Source organism: Sparus aurata, chromosome 12 (genome assembly GCF_900880675.1).
Source record: "Sparus aurata chromosome 12, fSpaAur1.1, whole genome shotgun sequence".
Taxonomy (NCBI): domain Eukaryota; kingdom Metazoa; phylum Chordata; class Actinopteri; order Spariformes; family Sparidae; genus Sparus; species Sparus aurata.
The window spans coordinates 21,673,832-21,691,868 of NC_044198.1; the positions used below are offsets into that span (position 1 = coordinate 21,673,832).

An 18,037-nucleotide genomic window follows, 5' to 3' on the forward strand; every position below is an offset into this window, starting at 1 on the left:
ATGCTTCTGAGAATAAGCAGTGTGCACCGCTAATAAAACTGCAGGAACCTCGGGGAAACTGTCGACCACTTGCACAGAGGCCTGCGGTTTGATTCACAGTATTTAAGGTTACATTCACAGGCGGGAAGCTGGCAAGAGGCGCCATCTGTGTGGCTTTAGTGGCGACTCCTACTCTGTAAAGTAAGGTAGACTGTTAAGTTTAAGTTGTATAAAGAGTTTTTACAATGTAAAATGATGAGGTTGCTTTGCTCAGTAATTTTAGAGGTAATGGTTTTCCTTTACTTTCAAGGTTTTACAGTGTACTGGTAGGTTTGGTCGCCTTTCGCAAAATAAAACGTAAAATTAAACCCCCTGCATGTCCTGCTACAAGTTTTCCATAAATTCCAAGCCTACATTTAATATTCAAATAGTGTTTTGGGAATAATTTTGTTGAGAGTTTGATGAGAAAATTGAAACTACTGTCCTATGTGTACATAAAATACGAAGCTAGAGCTGGAAGACGGGTATCTTAGCTTAGCAAAACGGTTGGTAGCAGGACGGAAACAGCTAGCTTGGCTCTGTCCACTCACTAAAAGTAACAAGTCATGATTTTACACATTTAACTTGTTTATTATTGGTGTTTTTTGCCTTCTTACAGAGCCAGACTTCCCACTACTTCAAGTTTTTATGCCTTGCTAAGCTAACTGCCTGGTGGCTCCAGTGTCACGGTTTTTGAGAGAAGATGAGGACCCAAATGCGTAAACGCACGGGAGGCAGACGGGATTCAGGAACTAAAGGCGAGCTTCAATAAACAAAAGCTGAAATCCGACAAAACCAAGATTCCAGGTGGACAAAAAACACAGAGCAGCAACACGAGAGCTTAAATAAAACAAAAGCAAAGCACAAATCAATGAAAACACGAGGAACAAAAAACTAGAAGATACCATGAGGTCAGACGGAGGAACGCTAGAGATTACTGGAGGATGCTGTGCTGAAACCTGGGGGGGGGAAACACGGGAGGGAAACACAGGAGGAAACGGAAAGATCTGACAAAGACAAGAGGGAGCACGGAGACTATATATAGACACACTAACGAGGGGATGAGGTGCAGGTGGAGTGAGGCAGGGAGAGGACAGGTGAGGGAAAAGGAACGGAAAAACACTGGAAGGAGGGAAATCACACAGAGGGAGGAACTGAAAAGCAACGCGTGACACATGAGGACACAGTTTCAAAATAAAACAGGAAGTAACGGAAGAATGACACCCAGCTTTATATTTAGCTTACAAACAATGAGAGTGTCGTCAATCTCCTCATCGGCTTCTCAGCGAGAACGCAAATTAACTTATTTATTATAAATCATTAAACTAACTGTATACAGGACTCAAGCTGTTGATCGGCCTGTCTGTGTGGTCGCTTTCAAACTTCATTCAGTCTGTAGAGGTGAACTTACCCTTATGTTACGCAGACCCACTGAAAAGTCGATGTTTCAAATCGCTGTGCTGGGTCCAAAAAACTGAAGCCGCAGTTGGAGAACAGCAGATGTCGCACAGTGGCTCACCTTGGCACGACGTTCTCGCTCTGACTTTAATTGCACTGGCTGCATCTGTATTAGGGAACAGTTCCCAATATGAACTTTAATGACAAAGCTGTAATTAGAAGCCTGTGGTGCTTGAGGGACAAGTTCATTTTAACTAGTTTCCGAAAGCTGTATATGGAATCGGTCCAGATTTCGTGCCCTGGCAGGCAGTGATCGGGGCGGCATCAGTTGTTTTTTTCACAGCTCGCAAAATCACGCCGCATGGTTTATCACCGTCAGCTCCGGTGATTAGAACAACAATAGACTTTGTTTCTATCATGTCTTTGTATCCGCTTCGGTTTCTGAAATCACAATACAGATTTCCTCCGTCTCCCTTTTGTTGCGTATCTCCGGTGTGTTAACAGAGGTACCACTTATAGGGAGCTTCTCCATTATAACGGCTCCAACACCTTATTCACACCCACAGCTTGAGCGTGTTGCTTTCACACCTTGCGCACTCTCGCTGCGCTCTGCTCTATTTTCATGACAGCTCACGGCACGGCCGGGGCGAGCTCACACCCCGACGAGTTAACATTTAGCGATTTAATGAAGATGGAAGTCGTGTCGAGGTTGGGCGGAAGTGCAAACGTGGGCGGAGGTTGAGCGGTGTTGGCAGCTGAGCGGGACTGAGCCGAAAAAAACACGCACGGGAAGTTTATACTTAGAGAAGACGGGTACGGGAGGATAAAGACAGGACAGAATAGAGGGCGGGTAGAGAGACTGTGCACCCTCAGCCTCGTGTCGCCGATACACGAACACACGGAGGAGGTCAGAAAATCTGAACGTCTTACTGCTAGAAATAAGATGCTCAGATGTGGAAGCACAAGTCACTTTTGACATCTGTTTTCGCAAATATTCCATCTGAGATTAAGTTTCCTGAACAAATGATGAATAAAAAAATAACATCCGGTTTTAATCACAATATGACAGAGAGCGTGATTTTTGGTCGGTTGATATTGACATCAGAAGTGAAACAAGTCTTTTGGTCATTAAACTTTGAGGGCTGAATCAGAAGCGTGACCTTTTTCCTCTCAGCATGAGGTCTGTTTGCAATCATGTAATTGCCGTTCAAAAAAGATTTTAGCACTAATGAGTATTAGCGATAATAAGCCTCCTACTCAGAGAAAAATGTTCTGACATATTTTCACATGCTCGTAATTAAGTGGGCTGAATTGATATTCGCATGGCGGGTCAGCGCGGGGTCCACGAATTTGGGTAGGTTCTCTTTTTTTTTTTTCCCTCTCGAGCCTCCCCGCTGACTCATTTTGGCATTTCGATACGAGAGCCAAACTTTCTTCTTCAGTCACATTTCTACTCGGAGATGTGACCGTAGATTTATCATCCACAACCTCCACAGAGCTCTGGGCCCGGTCCTGTGTGTGGGGTATTGATAATGATGCTGAAAAGCACATTTACTCAAACTTTGAGCTTCTTTACGGTACATATTAGCTCCAATTTATCCTACTTTTTACCTCTACTACATTTCAGAGGGAGAGAAAAAATACTGTTTAAAGTTACAATCACTTGTTCACAGGTTAAGTTTTAAGATAAGGTTTTTAAATACTTATCATCTTCATCAACTCACAGCCCCTCAGATTAATCTTGTGACCTCCAGTTTGGGAACCACTGGGCCAAACTGTCGCACAGCGAAGCTAATAAAAACTAGCTCTACCTCAACTAGCTACAGCAGCAAAAATGCTACACATGCAGAACAGATCCTTTAACTTCTGATACTTTAATTTGTACAATATATTATATATTGTATATTTTATATTATATTATATATTATATTATTGTATATTCTCAGGTAATAAAAAAAACTAGTTGGCACTAGCAGCCTGGCTACTTTCCAAAGCAGGAAAGAAACCCAAATTGACCTCGAAACGCCAATCTCAGTGAGATCAAACGGTAGAGTTAAACTTTTATTACCTTATGATGTAGTAGACAGAATGCAGGTTTGGGCTGTCTCGAGATCTGGTGGTGAGAGGAAACAAACTCTCCATCCATTAACTCCTTGTCTTACCTTGGTGTCTATCACTCTCCTTCTTCACCCTCTTTGCCTCCTCCATCAGTGAGGTTCTTCTACTTTTTGCAGCGTGCAGTTTCCATTGAACATCAGTCGTTCCACCTGAAAACAATGTCACTCCCTGTTTTTGTTGCGCAATGGCAGACGCAAATCCTTTGTGTGTAATTTGACCTTCAAATTCAGCCCGGTGGCAGTCAGAGTAGCATCGTAAGAGCAAGACTACAAGCGTGTTTTACATCCATTACACTGTGCAAACAGTTTTCACTTTAGAATGATAAGTTAATGCAAAAAAGGTGACTATTAGAAGTTTGAATGTCATTTTGAAAGCAGGGGTTTAACTTAAACATTTGGTGTTGGTTTAGAAATGGTGTTATTCTTTTGCCCTTGCCCTTGTCTTTGTCCAACTCGTGTTTTTTAGATGTGCTGTGAAAAAAATACATTTCTTCTTCTACCAATGACCAGAATGAAAGCTGTAACCACAGTATGATAGCTGCTTTATTGATTATATAGACTATCACAGGCAGGTATCCTTAAGGAGAATTTGTCATTTGTAACCTCAGTAATCTGATGTGTGTATAGTGTTTTATACGAGAGGAAGGAGGTGCACGCCTCGTCACAATCCGATGCGATGGTTCCTACTGTCCTCAACACAAAGCACCGTGTTCCCTTCATGTAAGAAAGCCACGGTGACTGAGCGCAATGCAGGAATGCTATGTAACCATACTCCCGCTGAGTTTTACATTACATCTGAGAAGTGATGCATTGATGCAGCGATGCCCGCGGCGAGGCTCACTCCTGTATCGTATTATGGGACCATTAGCTCGCTGCTGCACGATGAATTATCTCAGCGTAATGCGAGTGACAGCGCCGCTGATGGGCCTCCTCATTTTATTTACACTCGCATTAGCTTCTGCCGCCGTACCTTTTGTACTCCGGCTTCATCAATATGGTAATCTGTATTGTAATTACCGGGATGAGTTCCTTAATGTTCCTCTGCAGTCTCCGCGTCGGCTACTGTTCCCTCACTTTCTTGTTGTCCCTGTCTCTCCCCTGTCACACAGAGATCTGTCTGCTCACCAAGGGCAGACGAACCGCCAGCGTGCGAGCGGACACCTACTGTCGACTCTTCTCCCTCTCTGTCGACCATTTCAATGAGGTGCTGGAAGAGTACCCCATGATGCGACGCGCCTTCGAAACCGTCGCCATCGACCGATTGGACCGCATCGGTAAGACGTGCCTACAACTAACCCTCGTCCTGTCTGATTGGTCGAACCTCTTGCCTGTCATCGTGCCTTGTCGTCTTGTCTTTATCAGTATTCGTTTGCCTTCTTTCTTCATTGAAGCATTGTGTCTGCCATCTTGTGCTGCATGACCTGTATGCTATCGTTTTTTTTTTTTTTCTTCCTTGTTTTTTCCTTCTTTTGACTTCCCGTCTCTTTGTCTTAAATAACATTAAGGAGAATTTGTTGTAACCAGCATTAATCCTTCTAAAGAACCAAAGTAGAGTTTTGTGGTTGGATTAACTGGAAGGCAGTGCATGTCGCTGTCCGGGAGGGAGTCAGTTCGCCCCCTCGTTGGTTTGGTGTTGACCCCCCCACTGGATGCCAGCGAGTGGATGGAAGCTAACCTCACATGCATGTGTGTCTGGCCCTCTTTTCCACTCATCTGCACTCCTGGGTATGAGCAGCACCCCACCCCTTATCAAGAGTTCTCCAAAAAAAAATCAACCAGACTCTGTTAAAAAAAAAACAAAAAAAAAAAACAGAGAGCGGGGCCAGGTGACGTCAGCGAGTTTGTTTCAGGCACTAACGTCCCCACATCCATCAGTTTCAGCTATACCCCCCATCGACAATGCTTCCTTATTTCAAGTCTCAGAGACTTATAGAAGAACTTGGCCTTGACATTGTAGATGCAGTAGAGGAAGAAGCGATAACGATTCAGACACACATGGATTTGTTTGAAAAAAGGGGCACATGTATGTAACGCAAACAGGGCAATAATTGGTTGCATTGACCCTCATGTTGCACAGTCTCCCACTCCTCCGCTAGCCGTCTGCTCTCATTCTTTGATTGGAAACTGGCACATTGTTAATTAAACATGTAGAACTTCATATGATTATATTATTATTACGTTAAGTGTTGGATCATTTTTTTTAAACAGACATAAGTAGAAACGTATGTCTTTTGTCTTTTGCTTATGTTTTGCTGCATTAGTTACATGTATATTTTTAAATGAATATATGAATAATGAGACAGGGCTGGGCGATATGTCAACATGATATCATCGTGATACGACTCTAGGCTTTGATTTGGGATATCATGATGTGGCGTAAGTGTTTTCTTTTCTCGGTTTTAAAGCTGGATTACGGTAAAGTGATGTGATATTCTGGACTAATACTTGCCTTTACCCACTTAGTCATTATATCTTTATTATTAATTGGGTTTTATTAAAAATATCATTGTGTTAATAGGTTAAACATAATATGGTAAATGTGAAAGTAGCAGTAGTTATCCTTACAGTGTCGTTGCAATATCTGTCATTTGTCAAAAACATTGTGATATTTAACTTTTGTCACTTGGTCTGAGTCTCAAACTGCTTTTGAGGAGATTTAAATAAATTGTGTTAGTATGATATATATAAATATATATATCGCCCAGCCCTAGAATAATACGAAATTCGGCACATTTCATGGAGAGAGAAACATTTAGGCACACTTTGTTACATTTCATGTGGACATGTCCGTGTTTGTATAATGAGTTCCATTATTTGTTTCAGGTCCCACTATAGATACTTTAAGATCGGGTCTAACCCTGACCCATGTTTATAAGAAGATAAGATAGTAAATCTATAAAAAAAAAAAAATACATGTACTTGATAAAAGGCAGGTACGGATTCATAGACGTAAAGTATCGCTCTGCTGCCGGACACCATTAGTGTGGCGGTATAGCAGAATCTCATGTTAACACCATGATGCGTCGTAACGTAGGTGTGCTGTGAATATTCTGATCGCAGTGTTTAGAGTTTAGATTTGGATTTTTGATTTTATAACCCAAGATAAAGATCTGTTTTCACAACCACTATGGTTGTAAACACAGCAGCATACAGATGAAGTTAATTTAACCTATTTTTAAATGAAAATAAGGTCACTGTAACCCTTTTAGTCATGATCTTAGTCATGAGGGGATTTCTTATGATACATTAAATGAGCTGAAAACTCCAGATAAGCGTGTTAATAGCGTTTTTCACCTGTGCGAGGCTTGTTCCTGAATCAGCAGGCAGTTAAGCTAATTTATCAAGTGTGGCCTCTGTATTTCGTTTCTTTTGTAAAAAGCCTTCATGAAACGCAGGTGGATTCTCTGGAAGAAAATCAATATTTGTTCTCGAGGCGAAAATTAATTGTTTGAAGCACATTCAGTCCTGCTGTTTTATAGAAAAAAGCTACAGCTAGTTGTTTTTCTGCGCGGTAAGAAATTAAATTTGTAAGATAAAGCACCTTTGGAATTAATTACTGTTCATATCATTAACTTTAATGGCATCATCATCAATTAGCCAAACTCTCTCAGTGTGTTGCCGCTGGCTTCGTCAATAAATCTGCCTTCTTGTCAACCAACTGATAACACTAGGTGATTTGTTTTCATTTCAACGTAATGAGAAAACGATATCACTTGAATACAAAACTGTAGTTGGTTTTGCATAACGACAGTGTGCCAATGTTGTCTCATATCAGTGGTTGAGCTTATAGTCTGTATCTACTTGTCTGTTATTGTTGTTTTTGTTTTGTCGTGGCTTTTTGTATTTGTGCATTATTTTTTGCCTGGCACGGGCACATCAATATTTTTAATTAACTAATTGAAATAGACACTGTAGTGTCAGGTAAGCAAGCAACAAGCAATGAACTCTAGATTTGGAAGAAGACCGCTGATGTGTGTCGCTGTTGAGACAACCTTTTCTCTTCAGAATTACGCTCAGATGCAACTATGATTCAGGTTTTGGCAGGGCGTGATGATGCCTGGATCATATCAAAACATATGACCAGGTGTATCTGCACATTTTAATCAACTAGAGTAACTAACCGCATCCAGTGGTGGAGAGTAACCGAGTACATTTACTCAGGAACTGTACTTAAAGCAACGTTATGTAGCATCACGTCATAACAATGTTATGTGCTATGTAACACTGTGACCCCACCCTCTCACTGAAGTTACATAGTGCAGTCACGAGTGATACTCTATTACAAGACACTGTATCATCCACATGATTCTGAAGCTGTTATTTTAAGGTAAAGCAGTTACATAATGTTGCTTTAATTATAGTGTTGAGGTCCGTTTTCTCCTACTTTATACTTCTACTCCACTCAACTCAGAGGCAAGTATTGTACTTTTTACTCCACTACGTTTATTTGAAGACTAAAGTCATAGTTACTTTGCAGACAATCAACAAATGAATTATGTTATATTACTGAATAAGATCAAACTGTATTGATCCCTGAAAATTCCCAAGCTGCCTCACAGTTTCAATTAAAGAGATTAACACAATAAGGCATCGGCATTTATTATCCATTAATATACTACTGAAATGTGCCATTCTGAATTTTTGAGTACTTTTACTTTTGGTACTTTAGCAATATTTTGATACTTTTGCACTTTTATTCAAGCAGATAATCTAAGATTTGAAATATAAGAAATAATTTTACATAAATCATCCAGACCTTTACCATCAGTGTTTATTGCTGCACTATCTGCTCGAGGCCACTGAGGCACTGTTAAGGTATGGTTAGGGTGATACAAATAAAACTCTCCTCCTATAAAGGACAATAAAGGACACAAACCTCCATCTGAAGCTTCTTCTTCCATCCACCCGGACTTCAACACCGACACTTGTCCTCTTGGTATCCAAAGCCTCACTACATTTTTATGCTCTGGACCTGAACACATACTGAGATGTAGTTGCATAACGAGCGTACTTCAAAGGACACAAGGTTGTTTTATTAGACGATCATAAATTTAAAGAATAAATAAAAACATAATCTTTTATTTGCCCTGTAGTGAAGTGTCATGGATTTGTGCCCTTCACAACATACTGTATGCCTTTTGGCCTCAACAGTCCAAATCTACATTTGCCCTTTTTATTGAGAGCTACCAGACCACACCATTGGATCCATCCTTTCAGACTAACCATGAAGGGGGTTTTGTCTCATACGAGGGAAGATACTTTGTCATGATCCGTGCTGGTTGTATCGTTTCTATATATGAACTGCATTTGGTTACATGCTTGTCTTGCTCTAAAAAAAAAAAAAGGAAAGAAAAATAGTAACCATGCTTTGAAACCAATAACGTGTTGCACATTTGACATTATCTTTTATCTATCTAAAAATTATTTGACCAGGAGTCCGTCTTGAGACGAGCACATCTCGTTTTCAAGAGTGTCCTGGCCGACGAGTAGGCATCAGGTAAACACTTTATTCCAATTCCAATATTCGATCAGGGACAAATTGACCTGTAGAGGCTTTGCTAAATGGATCCGGTCTCAAATATCATCCTCCAAGAGTTTGACCTCTTGCTGAAGGTTACATTAACTGTTTAATTCAAAGTCACCCACACCAGTCCTGCAGATGTTTTGATGGACACATTCAAAATGTCAACAAGAGAAAACTAAGACAATCAAAGAAACAACAGATATCTCATTCAGTGTCACATGCCATGTTTATTTTTGTAACAGACTCTCACAGAATAATCAACTGGATTATGAACACATGCACAGCTCTATCTTTTTATTTAATCTTTGAATCCTTCGTTCAAAGTGTATTCACAAGTGGAACCATGTCTGCAGCTTAGTAAAAACTTTACTAATGCAATGCCACATACACTTTATGTCACATGCAGAAAATCCCATTTCATTACTTATCCATGTTTTCACCGACAGAAAAACAAAAAAAAGTTTGTTTCTGATTGTCTGACTTTTAAGTATGAATTCTGTCTTTTGTGTTAATTGATCTGGGAAAATTTTGCTGGCATTAAAACAAAGGACAGTTAATCTCATGTTTGGACACAGAGCTACAGTGATGTTTAGTCGACCACATGAGGAGAGCAAAGGTTTATATACTCCATTAAGAATCATTTTTCTCACACATATTTACACCAGTTAACATCTGTAAAATAAGATTTTTTATAAACAATGTTTTATTGAATAACCCACGACAAAAAAAGAAAGAAAAAAACATTTCCTGCAGTGACTTACTCATTCCAGATTTTTGGTGAAATTATTTATCAAATTACAATGTACCATTTCTCTGTTAAGCCTTGAATGCATCTCAGAATTTGTGTATTTTATTTATTTATTTGTTGTTGTTTTTTTAAACACAGCCTTCATTATTTCTATGGTGTTTGTTAACATTATGATGTTGGTGTTTTGTGTTTTTTTTCTTGTTCTTTATTTGTTTACTTGCCTGTCAGTTGGCTTTTCGGACTGTTTTATAACGACTATGTTTTGGATTTCGGATATGAGTTGATTACTGTGGTAACGTTTTTTGAAACGATGATTGAAGCTGTACGTTATAGTAAAATTATAATTGATCTAACTTGAAATGGTGATTCAACTCATATCTGATCAATATTATTTTAATTTAACACAACTTTTGTTGTAAGATGACTGTAGTGTTGACATTTCTTTATGTTTTTCTTTGTTTGTTTTCATTTTGATTTTAGGGGACAATAGTTTTATCCTCTAAGAATGTCTCATAGTCAGAGAAAGATCAGGAAAATCACATTTTGCAGACATGTTGAAAAATTACCTTCGGCATTCGTTGAAAGGCAGTCCAGAATATTTTCAGTATAATATGTAACATGTAATATTTAATATACAATTAAGTGTCTATTGTATTTGTTGTTTGAGTTCCATCAGTAGAGATATGCACAGTCAGAGCCGACCAGTGTTTTAAAGATAGATGCATAGACAGATAATACAATCTGATATTGTGGTGTTGTTCCTGAAACATCATAATCCTGTTTTTGTTAAGTCATAGCTTCACAGCCTGGGGAAAAAGACCGGGAAATATGTACATGGTAGAATTTATCCCCTGTAACAAGTGTGAAAAGTTTTGAAAGGTTATATTTTTGACCAAAACTATGTTTTCTAAACCTAACCAAGTATTTTGTTGCCTAAATCTAACCAAGTATATTTGTTGCCGAAACCTAACCAAATATTTTGTTGACTAAACCTAACCAAGTATGTTGTTTTCTAAACCTAACCAAGTATGTTGTTGCCTAAACTTAACCAAGTATATTTGTTGCCGAAACCTAACCAAATATTTTGTTGACTAAACCTAACCAAGTATGTTGTTGCCTAAACTTAACCAAGTATATTTGTTGCCGAAACCTAACCAAATATTTTGTTGACTAAACCTAACCAAATATTTTGTTGACTAAACCTAACCAAGTATATTGTTTTCTAAACCTAACCAAGTATGTTGTTACCTAAACTTAACCAAGTATATTTGTTGCCGAAACCTAACCAAATATTTTGTTGACTAAACCTAACCAAGTATTTTGTTGCCTAAACCTAACCAAGTATTTTGTTGTCTGAATCTAACAAGTATATTTGTTTATGCCGAAACCTAACCAAATATTTTATTGACTAAACCTAACCAAGTATATTTGTTGTCTAAACCTAACCAAGTATATTGTTGTCTAAACCTAACCAAGTATATTTGTTGCCAAAACCTAACCAAGTATTTTGTTGTCTAAACCTAACAAAGTGTGTTACAAGTGAGATACAAACTCCGGTCTCCTACGTCAGAGTCATAATGGAATGCTCAAACAGCAACTTTTGTTGTGTATCGTCATTTGAAATGATGGTCCTGGAACAACACTGGTACAACGATATCAGATATTCATACAGACAGACAGACATGGAACATAGCTTCTAAAGCATGATGCAGCATAGATAAATAGCAACTTTCTAGAAAAAGTTAAATGAATTTTAATTGCTTTTAAAAAAAGACTTAAATGTAACTGTCTATCTGTGTAGATATATCTCTAACAGTCTGTTATATTCTCTAATACATGTCTATCTTTTGCACACCCAACAAAGAGGATAAAATGTCAGAAAGAGTGATAAGAGGATGAGAGAAATAAGGAGAGGACAGAAGAATGTAGAGGGGCAGCAGGAACAGCGACAGATAAGACAGACAGAACATCATTTTCCTTTTAAGATGGACCAAATTTCTCACACCGACGAATGCCTGTTGCCCTGCCGTCCAACAGTGTCGATACCCCTGTGTCAAACTACCAGCGGTCATTCAGATCCTCGCTGGCTCCGACTTGGAGAAATAACACAAATGTGTTGTCCCTTCCAATCTGCAGATTTTAACCCTGCCAACTTTAAAAATGCAATAACAGCATTCTTGTAAGTTAACAGTAGTGAGTCCTATATGTGGTGCTAGCTTTAGCTCTTAACCACCCCAACCCTGTAGTGACTGTCGCAGTCTAAATGAACAAAACGTCAAATGGAGGACTCGAGTCTGAGAAATGGCTGCAAAACACAACATCAGTCCACGTTCAGCTGCGAGAGTCTTGTCTTATAGCTGAATGCATGGCTTGTTGGCAGCCTTGAGCGGAGAGCAAGCCGTCCAGCGAATGCCGCTCAACTGTAAACTCCATTGCAGAAATCTTCAGCCCTCAAGGACAGGGCTTAATGATTGATTGACTCCAGCTCTCAGCACACTAAAAGTCAAGTCTGTCTTCTTTATAACGCTCCACGTCCTGTCGATTCACAAGGCCAACAGTGATTACAGGAAAAAAAAACACATCCCCCTAAATAAATTTGAACGCGGCCATTCAAAGTAAAGACGTTAAATCGATCTTCGCCGTTATTATTGTCAAACGTGGCCGTTCTTTTCTGCAAAAGAACAGATTCAAGACGTCTTTCATGCTCTTAGCACCACTTAGCATTTTACCACAGTTTTGCTCCTAAAACTCCCAAAGCCACAAAAGAGGCTGGTGGATAAAGAAGCCATCTGTCAAGCTTTTATTATCACGGTGCATGACTTGTGACAGGCTGGGACACATTTAGAGGCCTGTGGGCTCAAAATGCCCTTTAGAGTACATAAATATAACATGTTGTTTACTGTTTTACCGAAAAAAATGCACTGTTATCAGGCAAATTCTGAATTAATCTCCATAAAAGATTTTAATGATAAAGACGACAGCATTCTGTGGTGAAATGAGTTAAGTTTAGTTCTCCATGAGGATATTTAAATGTATAACTACGCAATCTGTTCCCCTACATGAGTGTTAGGAGTAGATCTTTGTGTCTTTCTTTGCTTGTTTTTTTATTTTTTTTTATTGATAGCTTGTTCGTGAAATAAAAAAAAAAAAAGAGGTTATTCTAAGTGTCCCTTGTGATGTCTTTTAGCAGAGTTGTCATTGTGATTTAAATAGAACGTGGCTTTAAATTTATTCTTAGAGCTTAGAAAAGAAAAAAAAAAACTGTCCAGTAGCGTGATCTGTGGGTACAACTCATCAGTATTCTTCTGTGTTTCATTGTCCACATCAGCACCTTCACAGTCTACGCTATCATGTCACACTTTCAGTAATCTTTGTCTCCTTATGTGTCCTTCACTCCTTTCAAACTGTGTATTTCCCATAGTCATTGCCATTCAATGTCCTTCAAATTTTTATATTGAATATGAACAGATCTTAGCAGGCATGAGAAGATGCAGCTTGTACGATTGAAAGAGTTGATAAATTACGTGGAAACAAGAAGAGAAAAGCTCTTCTATTGGCGCCAAAACGAATGTGCTAAAATGTTCCCGCTAGAACATACGAGCTGCATCTTTATCATCACTGTCCTGAATCCCTTTTCCTGTGGTTTAGGGCAACCAAAGTTTGCCATTGCTTTATGTGCTCACCTCTCCTGACTGCACCCCAACAGGGAAGAAGAACTCCTTGCTGCTGCAGAAGTTCCAGAAGGATCTGAACGCCGGCGTTTTCAACACGCAGGAGAACGAGATATTGAAGCAGATTATCCGTCAGGACAGGGAGATGGTGATGATGGTGGACCGCAAGCAGTCAGTCACCGGGATGAACTCAACACCAATGTCAGGAAACTCCATCATTAACTCACCTGCCCAGCCGCCCTTCCCCACTGTCTTCAGCACCAATCAGCTCCAGCAGGCCTCCGTACCCATGACCTACAGCGCTTCTGCTATTGCCAATGCTACTGCTGCCCGCATGATGCCAGCCGCTGCTGCTGCTGCGGCTGCAGCGCAGGGGGTCTACCCTGCACCCAGTCTTTCCCACGGCAGCCTGAATTCTTCCTTAACCAACCCACAGCAGCAAGGGGCCATCATGTCGCCCTGCTCCTTCACGGCTGCCATGTGTAGTCCGCCTGTGCAGACCCCTCTGGCCGGCCGGAGCTTCCAGTACGGCTCGCGCACAGGCTCCCAGCTGTCACTTATCCAGCAGCCCATTGCACAAACATCTCTATCCGCACAGCAGCAGCTCGCCCAGCAGCCTGCCGCGTCGGCCGCAGCCGCAGCTTCCGCATCGCAGCCGCAGCAGCAGCAGCAGCCGTCGCCTCAGCAGCAGCAGCAGCAGGTCCCCTCTCCTCAACGGGGAGACATCCAGAAGAGCACACAGGCTCTTCAGTCAGGCAGCTTGAGTCGAGATGTGAGACACTTATCTGCCTCCCAACCTTCACTGCCACATGACACATCTCTGGGGCCCAGAGCACACCCAGCCTCAGGAGACTCTCTGGCCTCCATCGTGCCACCACCGGCGGCAGCAGGGATCCAGGGGATGAATCTGCAGAGCGGCATCCGCACCACAGTGCCCCAGCGGGTCAATTTATTCCGCCAGATGTCGTCAGGAGCGTTGCCTCCGGTGCGCTCGGCAGCAGCAGCGGCGGCGGCGGCGGCGGCAGTGGCGGCAGCGTCATCATCATCATCCTCGACCCAGCACAGGGAATCCCCCGGATCTAGGAGAGATTCTGTCCTGAGCAGTACAGAGACTGAGCAAGACAAAATGCGTTTTGCATCAAATTTATGATCCCATTTTTCTTTTCCCCGTTTTCAGTTTTTTTAAACTTAAATATGTTTGAATTCATTTTTAAAAATGGAGATACAACAAAAGAGATAAAAGTGAGGGACTTCAACATTTTTGTTTCTCTCCGACTTTCTTCTAAAATAACCTCATAGATATCCTGTACATACAAGCCCTTGTATTATATTTTAGACACATTGTCTCCCTAAACTTAAGAATGTATATTATACAGATACATCTCTCTTTTCTTTTGCGTTACATATATATCTATATATATTTATATATCTATATATAGATATATACATATGTGTGTATATATACTGCTGTGTGTGTGGGCGCGTGCGAGTGTGTGTGGGTGCGTGCATGTGACCGCGTGTGTAAAATCCAACTAGAATATTTGGCAATGGCAATTTAAACGCTGTAGTATAAACATGAGTCTTCCTTTCTGACAAATATAAAGAATTATATACAATGTATGAATTTTTATTTTTATTTAATTTTTATGTTATTTTTCTTTCCGTGTTTTTATTTTTTATTTTTATTTTTTTTAACTGGAATGCATCGTGGATTCTGACGACGACTTTTTTCTTTTTTCCGTTTCTTTTTCTTTTCGTTTTTTCCTTTTCACCATTGAAGAAGAGACAAATGATCTTCTCCTATTAAGCAGCTTTAGGCACCACTGTGGAATAATACATGCAAGCAACTCTGACAAATAATCTCCAAAAGCACACACACACACACACACACACACACACACACTCTCACACTCATGACAGAAAAATCTCACTCTGAATTTTCCTGAACTCTCGTTTTCAGAAATCAACACAGATACTGTAACTAAGTGTTATGTTGCTCTCAGCGACAAAAAGAGTACAGTCTGCCGAGCCTCTATATCTACCACAGCGGCTCACGTACAAACCATGACAGTGTTATGGGTCCAAAGGGAATAGATGATAGAAAATGCTGCTTTCTCTGTTTGTTTCGAGGAGAATGGATTGTGGAGAAAGTCGTGGATGGATGCTATTGTTTTCTATTTCTAATTTCAGATGGCTGAGATGTTATGTAATGTTGCTTAAAAAAAAATTCTGTGTATATTTATAATATTTATAAACTAAAGATTATCACCATTATGCAATAGACTGTGACATAAAGATTACCTATATGTGTGCTGTAAATAGTTTTGTAGAGCTAGTATTTACAGATACTGTGTGGTGCATTCTCTCTATCATAACAATGTCTTACTTCTATCAGGAACCTGGATATCATCTATACGCGACAAAGGTTAAGTGACAAAATACGCGATGTTTCATAGGAGATGAGCAAACCTTAATGCAAGAGCTAGCACTACTTGATGCTGAGAGACGCCTGATTGGAGGACATTTAAGAATCCCTATTTCTCTCTCTGTAGACTAATCCTAATCCTACTGTGGCTTTTGATTCCAAGTGATCAAACATGATATTTAACGACAATTCACAACTTCATTTGAGAGTAACTGTTTCCTTTTCTCATCACCTCATTCCCCCGAAAGCTCCCGAGGATCATTTTAAAAATGATTCCCTGCTTTATGACTTGCTAATGCACCAAAATGAGGCTCTTTTTTTCTTTTTTTTTTTTTTTTTGGTAAAGCTACAGTTTAATTCCATTCTTGCTCACATGCTTCTTGAATAAAACTGTACTGTACGCTGTCATATCACACCGACTGTAGTTGAAGAGCCTGGCACGACATCTTCCACACATACGTTGCAGGTTAAAGGTGCAATATGTAAGAATTTATGTTGAAAACGTTCAAAGATGAGCTAAAATTAGCAACTAGAACTGAAGTTAGCATGCTAACCGGTTCGACCCGGCCGAGCCTGGTCTACAGCTCCAGTACCAGGGGTGTTAAAACCAACACTCCCCTGGCGCTCCGAGCTCCCAGTCTGAATTGCTAGATGCACGGCTAACCGAGCTAACCGGCTAAGCTACAGCTACAGTTAGCTGGTATCAACCCATTCTGATGAACGTGCCATCTCGAGAATGCCTGCTGGGAATTCCTTCAAAGTTGGCACACATATTCACTTGGACTCGAGGATGAATTGAGTAGATTTTGGCGGTCAACAGTCGAGGTTACCGTGATCTCATGACGTCCCATTCATGTATCTGTGAAAACGCCTTGTGGGTGTTTCCTCAAATTTTGGAAGAAATGTCCACTTGGAGTCGAGAATGAACTGATTAGACAACACAATTTTGGCCATTACTTAATTTATATGACAAGTATGACAAAAAAAATATACACAGATGTCTAACAGGATAAAATGATGAAGTTCTGGGTATGAATTGGACGGATGGCTGGTTCTTATATATTGCACCTTTGAAGGTATCCAGTCAGTCCCGTGTGCAGGAGGGGAGGACATTTCAGCGAGAGGCTGCAAGTCAGAAAAAGAAATGCTGGTTTGCATTAAGGTTTCTGTCTCGTGTAAATCCATTATGCGGGCTTAGCTACTCAAAACTGACCGGGGGAAGCAAGGTCAAGCCAGAATATTGTGACTCTATCAAAAAAGGATCAGAGCTTATTTGGAATATTTTAATCTTGCAATAACCAACGACTCAACTCAAATAAGCCGGCCACCGCGGCTTACGGGCCACTTCCCTGCACGCGCAGAGGATTGTCGTTGCACACTAGACCTTCCTTTTCTTCCTTCCTTCCTCTCTCAGAAGTATTCTCACGTCAGCCCGTGCAGAATTTCTTCCTATTCCGGAGTCGCAGTCTTCGTAGCGGCCGCGTATCCCGTCAGTTTGGAAGTGGCTAAGCCCCGTAGAGATGCCGTTTTAAAAAGATTACGAGTCTTTCGCTACAGATTGTGTCGATAGTGTACCAATACAGTCAACCCCACCAAATGTCATGAAAGCATGCACTGTCACAAATACTTAAAAAAGAATACTATCTCAAAGATGTTGACGTTTTAAATGTAATGTTAGATTATGTTTTTTGTTCATTGTCTGTCTGCCTAGACGTTTATTATCTGTGTGTGAACAAGAAGCATCGAACTTTTTCACATGGACATTCTTAAGTATTTGTGCCTAAACTATAGCCATGTTCCATCCTTTGTTACGAGTGTGAGCTTCGGTGCGTACCGTGGGGGAGGGGAGGGGAGGGGAGGGAGGGGAGGGGGCACTTCTGCACACGGCTGCGCATTCATTCTTACTATACTCTATGTGTTCTATATGTCTCAGTGTTTTTAGACAGGGGAAGGAGTAAGCAATGATGATGGCCAAAACGTCTCAGTTGATCCAATTGGTATCTTTACTTACAATGTGAACTTCTAGAGGCAGGTTTTTTTTGTTTTGTTTTGGTTTTTTTTCTTCCCTAACATTGTCGGTCAAGCTATATAGGACATTTAATGAGGTCGTGTACAGTTTAACGAGAAAAAAAACAA

General features: G+C 40.4%; 1 protein-coding gene across 3 annotated transcripts in view; it reads left to right on the forward strand.

Annotated features, from left to right (window-relative positions):
• hcn1 (hyperpolarization activated cyclic nucleotide-gated potassium channel 1) overlaps positions 1-16,238 on the forward strand; it is an 87,390-nt gene extending 71,152 nt beyond the window's left edge. Inside the window, exons 7-9 of one of the 3 annotated variants that reach the window (XM_030435435.1) lie at positions 4,643-4,807; positions 13,512-13,817; positions 14,138-14,416. In XM_030435435.1, the coding sequence (XP_030291295.1) occupies positions 4,643-4,807; positions 13,512-13,817; positions 14,138-14,289 (623 nt within the window). In that variant the 3' untranslated portion in view covers positions 14,290-14,416. Of the gene's footprint in view, positions 1-4,642; positions 4,808-13,511 lie in introns of all 3 variants that reach the window. The other 2 variants (XM_030435436.1, XM_030435434.1) reach the window with 2 other exon arrangements.
• The last annotated feature ends 1,799 nt before the right edge of the window (positions 16,239-18,037 follow it).